This window comes from Staurois parvus, unplaced genomic scaffold (genome assembly GCF_062004578.1).
Source record: "Staurois parvus isolate SC_StPar_1 unplaced genomic scaffold, SC_StPar_1.0 ptg000205l, whole genome shotgun sequence".
NCBI lineage: Eukaryota > Metazoa > Chordata > Amphibia > Anura > Ranidae > Staurois > Staurois parvus.
In genome coordinates, this window is record NW_028318001.1 from 6,784,546 (window position 1) to 6,793,768 (window position 9,223).

The following is a 9,223-nucleotide window of genomic DNA, read 5'->3' on the forward strand; positions in this document are numbered from 1 at the left end:
GCATATCATGTACTGTATAAGAAGCCCAATCTACCAATGCATATCAGTTAAAAAAAAAAAATCCCCATTTATAACATTTTAGTGATTAAAATGTCTAAAGAAAACCTGTAGTTTGCCCATTCAGGAAACTGGAAAGGTATGGATCACCTTTTCGCTCACTGCCCCTTTGTCCCCATTTATCCACCCTGTAATTCTATGTACAAGGAATGTTGTGTGAACGTCTGGAGAATATGTGCCTCTTACAAAACCTACTCTAAGTCTGCATTCACTTGAGCAGAGTGTATTCCTGGTGATTTTTACCTTTTTTACAGACAATTTAGGTATTTTTGCACATGTATCAAGCTTTAAGCATTTGTTTTCCATGCTGGGCAAAGAAAGGAGGGCTCTAGAGGAGAAAAGGGGAGTTATTCAGGTGCAAAAAGGAACATCTCATTTACAGGTGCTCCCACTGAGGTCTACAAAACCAAAAAACACCTAAATACACTCATGTAAGCTCAGTTGCCCTACACACCAAAAAGTACAAAGTGTGAACAAGAACACTTATAAGAATGGGATTCTGCATGGTAAGTGCAGTCAGGCATAGGGAAGCCACCTGAGAAAAGGTCAAATGTGGGTGGGGGCTAAAGCAAATCTGTTACTTTATCTGCTGCTATGGTCATCAACAGGCCCTTTAATGTACATGGACTAAACAAAAAATATGCACTAAATCAGCCATAACTTTATGCCCACCCACCTAATAATCAATAGGTTCCCCTTCTGCCACCAAAAACAGCCCTAATCTGTCAAGGCATGGACTCCACTAGACCTCTGAATGTATGCTGTGGTATCTGTCATCAAGCTGTCAGTATATCCTTTAAGTCCAGTAAGCTTCACAGTGAAGCCTTATGGGTTTGACTAGTTTTTTTCCCAGCATATCCCACAGCTGCTTGATTGGATTGAGATCTGGAGACTTTGGAGGCCAAGTCAACACCTCAAACATGCTGTTGTGTTCCCAAAACCATTTTTCCAATGTGGCAGGGCAAATTATCCTACTGAAAGAGGCCACCGACATCAGGGAACACAGTTTCCATGAAGGGGTGTACTTTGGCAGTAGCAGTGTTGAGGTAGGTGGTATGTGTCAAAGCAACAACCGCATGAACAGCAGGACCAAGGCTTCTAAGTAGAGTATTGCAGACAACATCACACTACCTCTGCAGACTTGCCTTCTTCCTATGCTGCATCTTGTGCCATCTCTTCCCCAGGTAAGTGACAAACATGCACCCTGCCATCCACACGGTGAAAAATAAAATGTGATACATCAGAACAGGCCACCTTCTTCCATTGCACTTTGGTCCAGTTCTGATGCTCACATGCCCATTGTATTTGTTTTTAGCTGTGGACACGAGTAAGCATGGGCAAAATGACTGGTTGTCTGCAATGCAGTCCCATACACAACAAACTGATGCCCATTTTTTGTGTTTTCAAACACATCAACTTCATGGACGTGTTTATTTGCTGCCTAATACAGTACCTTGAAAAATAATCCATATTCATATATTACAAATAAATATGTGAAAAGTGTGGCGTACATTTGTATTCAGCCCCCTTAGTCAATACTTTGTAGAACCACCTTTCGCTGCAAGTCTTTATGGATATGTTTCTACCAGCTTTGCACATCTAGGAGAGAAATGTTTGCCCATTCTTCTGTCAAATTGGATAGAGAGCGTGCATCTATGAACAGTAATTCTCAAGTCTTGCCACAGATTACAATTGGATAAAGTTCTGGACTTTGACTGGACCATTCTTTGATCTAAACTGTTCCATAGTAGCTCTGGCTGTATGTTTAGGGTCGTTGTCCTGCTGGAAGGTGAACCTCTGCCCCAGTTTCAAGTCTTTTGCAGACTCTAATAGGTTTTCCTCTAAGATTGCCCTGTATTTGGCCCCATCCATCTTCCCATCAACTCTAACCAGATTCCCTGTTGAAGAAAAGCATCCCCACAAAATGATGCTGCCACCACCATGTTTCACGGTGGAGATGGTGTGTTCAGGGTGATGTGCAGTGTTTGCTTTCCACCACACATAGCATTTTGCTTTTAGGCCAGAAAGTTCAATTTTGGTCTCATCTGACCAGAGCACCTTCTTCCCTACATTGCTTCTGGCAAACTGCAAATAGGATGTCTTATGGCTGTCTTTCAACAATGGCTTTCTTCTTGCCACTCTTCCATAAAGGCCAGATTTGTGGAGTGCATGACTAATAGTTGTCCTGTGGACAGATTCTCCCACCTGAGCTGTGGATCCCTGCAGCTCCTCCAGAGCTACCATGGGCCTATTGGCTGCTACTCGGATTAATGCTCTCCTTGCCCGGCCTGTCAGTTTAGGTGGACGGCCATGTCTTGGTAGGTTTGCAGTTGTGCCATACTCTCCATTTTTGAATGATGGATTGAACAGTGCTCCGTGAGATGTTCAAAGCTTGAAATTTTCTTTATAACCCAACCCTGCTTTAAAACAAATACATAATAACAGTGTCACACTTCTCTTCCCCCACAGTGAAATGTAACTTCAAATGTTCTTCCTAATAGCACTAAATTGGTGAAAACTACTATAAATAATAAGCCAACATCTGTTGAAATAATACAGTCAGTCCTTGTTCATAATTCTTCCATAAAAAACTTTTTCCTTCAATAATCCTTATTTTCTTTTTTCATAAACAGTGCACCTCCACCATCAATACCACCAGCTGTGCCATCACCTGAAATTTTTGACCACTCAACAAACTAAGTTTGGTCAAAAAAAAAGCTTGCGTCCTCTAGGTGGCCATAAAGTGATGGTATAACATCCATACCGAAATCCTCCTCCTGTGTTGATTCAACTCTTCCTGGTACCTACTCCACTCAGCATACATGTAGAAAATACATAGGCAAACCAATAGTGCTTTATCGTTTAAAAACCTTCATTTATTAAAATACAAATAAGCAACTGACATGATCCAGGTGCGCCATTGTACCTAACGATATTCGCATGAATTGTATACAGATGACAATGTGTATATTAATGGGAAGCTCCCATTGTATTCCCGTCCGTGATCTCTCTCTGGAGTAGGTCAGCTGACTGCAAGCGTTCTGACATCACCAAGCCCCTCCCTTACGCATTACACCACAGGGTCCCGTGGCTTCCTCAGGGGGATCTGAGGAAGCCACATGATTTTGGACCTCTCTTCTTGCGCCAACTGTTCCATTTCTTTCTGATTGGAAGGGTTCCTTTTCCCAACTGCTGTTTTGAGATGTCTCCACAGGTATTCTGGGCTCATTGCTGGCCAGTTCAGTACTCTCCAGCTCTTTGTCTGAAACAATTTCTGGGTGCTTTTTGACATGTGCTTTGAGTCATTGTCCTGCTGTAAGACCTCTGACGGAGACCCAGCTTTCTGACACTGGGCCCTACATTCCACCGCAGAATTCTTTGGTAGTCTTCAGATTTCATAATGTCATGCACATGGTCAAGACATCCAGTGCTTGCAGCAGCAAAGCAACCCCAAAACATCAGTTAATCTTCACCATGTATGACTGCATTCTTTTCTTTAAAGACCTCACTGTCTCTGAAAACAGTAGAATGATGGGCTTTACCAAAGAGCTGTAATTTTGTTTCATCTGCCCAAATCACATTCTCCCAAAAAGGATTTAGGCTGCCTCAGGTAAATTTTGGCCAACTCCAATTTGGCTTTGTATGTTTTTGTGTCAGCAGTGGAGTCTATCCCTTTTTATTCAGATGGCGACGTATAGTGTGAGCTGACACAGTTGTACCCTGTGCCTAAAGGTCAGCTTGAATTTGTCTGGAGGTTGATCGAGGTTCCTTAGCCACTAAACAATCTTTTGTTGCAATCTTTGATCAATTTTTCTCTTTTGTCCACATCCAGAGAGATTAGCAATAGTACAATGGGATGTAAACTTCTTGACAATATTGCACACAGTGGACACAGGAACATTAAGATTTCTGAAGACTGACTTGTAACCTTGAGATTGTCCATGCTTTTTCACATTTTTTGTTCTCAAATCCCCAGACAATTCTTTGCTGCTCTCTCTTCTCCATGCGGGCACACAGGCACAAACAGAAAGGTTGAGTCAATTTTTCAACATTTTAACCAGTTGCTGGTGTGATTTCTATATTGTCAGCATCTGTCAATTCACAGGTGTCAAACTGGCAGCCTCCCAGCTCTTGCCAAACTACAAGTCCCATGAGGCATTGCAAGATTGACAGTTGCAAGCATGACTCCCAAGACAGAGGCATGATGGGACTTGTAGTTTTGCAACAGCTGGAGGGCCGCCAGTTGGACACCCCTGAGTTAATTGATGGTGAGTTTTATTACAAATTACAGGAGCATCACAAACTTAGAATGCAATAATCTCTTACGAATTTGAGAAGGTGCCAATAAATTTGTCCAGTACATTTTTGGGGTTTTGCATGGAATGTGACAGATTAGGCTTTTTGTTTCTCCACTTTTTTTTGTGTCATACCAATACAAACAAAAGAAACATGAGAATGTCTAAATATTTGTAATTGCATCAATTTTCTGGGCACAGTGGGGTATTATCTGACAAATACGACTAAACTGTAGACATATATAGCACAGATATAAATAGGCCCATATACTCACCCTCGCGGCACTCCCCTGCTGCACCACTGGAACTGAAGTTGTGTAAGCTCTGTGTTGGATGGTTTCAGAGCTTACAAAACTGTCCTCACTATTCATTGCATCTTGGAAGAAGGGACAAATACTGTAGCTGCTGACCTTTTAATAAAAGGATACCTACCTGTGCCATTCTCACCTGGGCCGGTCTTTGGGTTCCCAGCATATTTAGTGTGGGAAGCTGGCAGCGACTCCTTGTGGCTTCACACTACATCGTGTGAATGTCCCGGCTGCCACATGAAACCTGTGACATGACCCAAGTGGTTACAGGCAGCAAGTATGCCTGAACTTCCAGTGGAATAGACTAGCCTATCCAATGAAATGAGAGCAGACACCTAGTTTTGGTAGGTATCCCCCCCCCCCTCCCAAAACATTCCCAAATGTGTGAGAGGAGGGGGGAGGAGTACCTAAAGCAGAACGTCCCTAGGGTGAAGTTCCACTCTAAGGCAAGATGTAGCTACTTTTGTTTGCAACTACTTTTTCTAGAAGGGTGACAACAGTGTATACAATCAAAGATAAATTAATTGTTGACAACACAAACACAAGTGAGACTTGTTCACAATGAAGGACTTGTCCACACCATGTGTAGTGACCAATGTTAGGGCTTGTTTACAATCATGTTGTCCTCTGAAGAGCGATCTTCAGAGGGTGTTTGACAGAAAGGGAGCAGGCATTTTGCTGCCTCACCACCGCCTGTTTTAACCCCTAAAAATTCACACCACCACACTGCAACTGTGTGTATTGCACACTGCAGAACTGCCTGAAAGTGCGACAGTGGGGATATATTTTTGCTGTGATGTAACGCATCTCCTCAGTCAAACACAAAGCCCTGTGATCCAATCCAATGAAAGACCACATCTCCTATAAACACTATGCTCTAAATCTTACATCCCACAATTGCTTGCAATTTTAAACTGCATCGCCGCAAACTTGCACTTGTCCCTTTTGTCGCACGCATAAAAAATACACTGCGTTCCAATCACACCTACAGTGAATATAAAAAGTCTACACACCTCTGTTAAAATGTCAGGTTTCTGTGATGTAAAAAAATGAGACAAAGATAAATCATTACAGAACGTTCTCCACCTTTAATGTCACCTATAAACTGTACAACTCAATTGAAAAAAAAACCCTGAAATCTTTAAGGGGCGGAAGTAAACAAAAAATTTAAATAATATGGTTGCATAAGTGTGCACACCCTCTTATAACTGGGGATGTAGCGGTGTTTAGAATTAAGCAATCACATTCAAATTCATGTTAAATAGGAGTCAGTACACGCCTGCTATCATTTAAAGTGCCTCTGCCTAACCCCACATAAAGTTCAGCTGTTCTAGCAGGTCTTGCCTGACATTTTCTTAGTCGCATCCTACAGCAAAAGCCATAGTATGCAGAGACCTTCCAAAGCATCAGACGGCTCTCACTGTTAAAATGTATCAGTCAGAAGGGTACAAAAGAATTTCCAAGGCAATAGATATACCATGGAACTCAGTGAAGACAGTCATCATCAAGTGGAGAAAATATGGCACAACAGTGACATTACCAAGAACTGGACGTCCCTCCAAAATTGATAAAAAGACGAGAAGAAAACTGGTCTGGGAGGCTGCAAAGAGGACTACAGCAACATTAAAGGATCTGCAGGAATATCTGGCAAGTACTGGCTGTGTGGTACATGTGACAACAATCTCCCGTATTCTTCATATGTCTGGGCTATGGGGTAGAGTGGCAAGACCGAAGCCTTTTCTTATGAAGAAAAAAATCCAAGCCTGGCTGAAGTTTGCAAAAACACATATGAAGTCTCACAAAAAGCATGTGGGAAAATGTGTTCTGGTTGATGAAACCAAGGTTGAACTTTTTGGCCATAACTCCAAAAGATATGTTTAGCGCAAAAACAACACTGCATATCACCGAAAGACCACCATACCCACAGTGAAGCATGGTGGTGGCAGCATCATGCTTTGGGGCTGTTTTTTTTCAGCTGGAACTGGGGCCTTAGTAAAGGTAGAGGGAATTATGAACAGTTCCAAATACCAATCAATATTGGTACAAAACCTTCAGGCTTCTGCTAGAAAGCTGAACATGAAGAGGAACTTCATCTTTCAGCATGATGATGTCCCAAAGCATACATCCAAATCAAGGAATGGCTTCACCAGACGAGGATGAAAGTTTTGGAATGATCGAGCCAGAGCCCAGACCTGAATCTGATCGAAAATCTGTGGGGTGAAATGAAGAGGGCTGTGCACAGGAGATGCCCTTGCAATCTGACAGATATGGAGTGTTTTTGCAAGGAGGAGTGGGCAAATATTGCCAAGTCAAGATGTGCCATGCTGATAGACTCATACCCAAAAAGACTGAGTGCTGGAATCAAATAAAAAGGTGATTCAACAAAGTAGAAGTATAAGGGTGTGCACACTTATGCAACCATATTATTTTAATTTTTTATTTGTACTTCCCTCCACCTAAAAGATTTCATTTTGTTGTTCAACTGAGTTGTACAGTTTATAGGTTACATTAAAGGTGGAAAAAGTTCTGAAATGATCTTTGTCTAATTTTTTTACACCACAGAAACCTAACATTTTAACAGGAGTGTGTAGACTTTTTATATCGACTGTATGTAAACTGTCACCATAGAAACTCATCTTCACTGTTGTGCGAACTTGTGTGCACAGAAAAGCAATGCAAATAGCATATATGTGAACTGGGGCTAAAATAAAAAAAGGCAAAACATTTGCGTACAGATATATATAAAAAAACAAAACAAACATATTCCCTTTTTTTTGTTTGTCTGAATAAGGAGCTCAGAGAGCTGGGGGAAGAGAAACAGCATTAAACTGATCTTCCCAGTGAATGGCTGTGCAAGTAAAGGTTTGGGGGGGGGGTGTCAGGACAAATCTGATCATTGGAGGAGAGCAGGCTGAGTTTGCAGCATAGCTACAGCACTGACCACACTGTGCTCTCATGCCTAGAGTGGTCAGTTTGTAATAAGAAAGCAGAGAAACTGGCAGGATCACCAGGGATTTCACACAAAGGAAGCAATACAAAGCAAACAGGATACTTCTTCATACTAGAACATGGTACAGCAGGCACATCTCAGGAATATGCAATGCTTGCTTGGCATATAAAGCATCCGTATAGAGTGGGGGGACAAGCAGGACACCCAGGGACAGGTGGAAAGAACAGCACAGCCGTTTAGAGAAAACATTCCCTTTATAAAGCACAGCCCCACTTCCAATGCTTCCCCTGGTCATTGGGTGTCCTTGCTGTCTCCAGTCCATGGTGAGCTCCTTTATGTGCCTGCTGTCCCCTCACTGGCTCCCTCTACTGGCAGGTACAGGGGAGCTCTGTCAGGCAGGGACTCCCACATACATAAGGAGATAGGAGCCCAGACATCACTGTACCTTCTACAATGACAGACCTGGGCACACCCAGGAAACCCCCTCTATAAATTAGCATCAGTGTACTGCGCCCCATACAACCATTCACTATTGGTCTGTAAGTGGCACAAAGACACCTTCTGATTGGCTGCTCGGACCCCCCCAGCAAACACCATTGCACATTTCCACGGGGGTAGGGGAGAGAATACAAGGTGTGTGCCAGGACAGCGGCCTTTGCCACCTCAACACCCCCGCTCCACAACGAGCTCACCGTGTTCTTCTTCTGAACCATCCGCTCCATCTTCTTAGCGATACGGATAATCTCCTCCCCGCCGGATCCGCTCATCTCTACTCTACGGCTGTCCGAACACAATGACACGAAGGAGCAGAGACGACAACAACACTGGAGGGAAAGGCGAATTCCCGCTTGGCGCGTCCTCCTCACAGCCCGGCCGGAAGTTTAGCACGACAGCCCCAAACGGCGAGGTCGCAACTATGTTATCGTTCTAGAAAACGATCGGCCTCTTCCGGGGAGGCTTTGTACGGCTCGCCCTGCCCATAATAACCGGCTCTTAGCCAGGTATGGAGAGTGCCTGCGCCACGTGGTGGTTAGATGTGGGAAGTGCACGTTCCGTGTTGGATGAACAGTGCTGCCTACACACCTGTACACTCACTATACTGTTTACACTTCAGCTATGATACCTTTGTCATCACATTGAAGACACTTCGCTCCTGCAAGGAAAAAACTGCATTTTTGTTTTTTTTTTGCTAGAAAATTACTTAGAACCCTTAAATATTTTCTATATATATATAATGTTTAGGGGTTCTAAGTAATATTTATTTAAGCAGAGGCCCTAGAGAATAAAACGGTAGGTGTTGCAATTTTTGTATGCTGTCACCTTTGCTTGAGCTCTGGACCAAACTATCAAACCATCAACCATGGCTGGTGTCAGAACTGATCACGTGCAGCACCACGGCAGTTGCAGATCAAACAATGGCAAGATGGTATCTTCCTTGGCTAAAAAGGACGGGGGGGGGGGTTAGTTCCGCTATATCTGTTTGTTTTTAGAGCTACCTTCTCCCACATCCCCCAGCCACTTGTATGCATGAAGCCTAATACCTTGTTTGTTTTGTACCAGTACAAACATGTTTTTTTCTTGGCAATATTGTCTTGCATTTTTTTCTATGTACA

At 43.0% G+C, this 9,223-nt stretch overlaps 1 protein-coding gene across 2 annotated transcripts in view; it reads right to left on the reverse strand.

The window, feature by feature from the left end:
* TCEA1 (transcription elongation factor A1) overlaps positions 1-8,515 on the reverse strand; it is a 46,254-nt gene extending 37,739 nt beyond the window's left edge. The window contains exon 1 of one of the 2 annotated variants that reach the window (XM_089678439.1): positions 8,303-8,515. In XM_089678439.1, coding sequence (XP_089534565.1) covers positions 8,303-8,377 — 75 coding nt within the window. In that variant the 5' untranslated portion in view covers positions 8,378-8,515. The remainder of the gene's footprint in view (positions 1-8,302) is intronic. The other variant, XM_089678438.1, reaches the window with a different exon arrangement.
* Between the last annotated feature and the right edge of the window lie 708 nt (positions 8,516-9,223).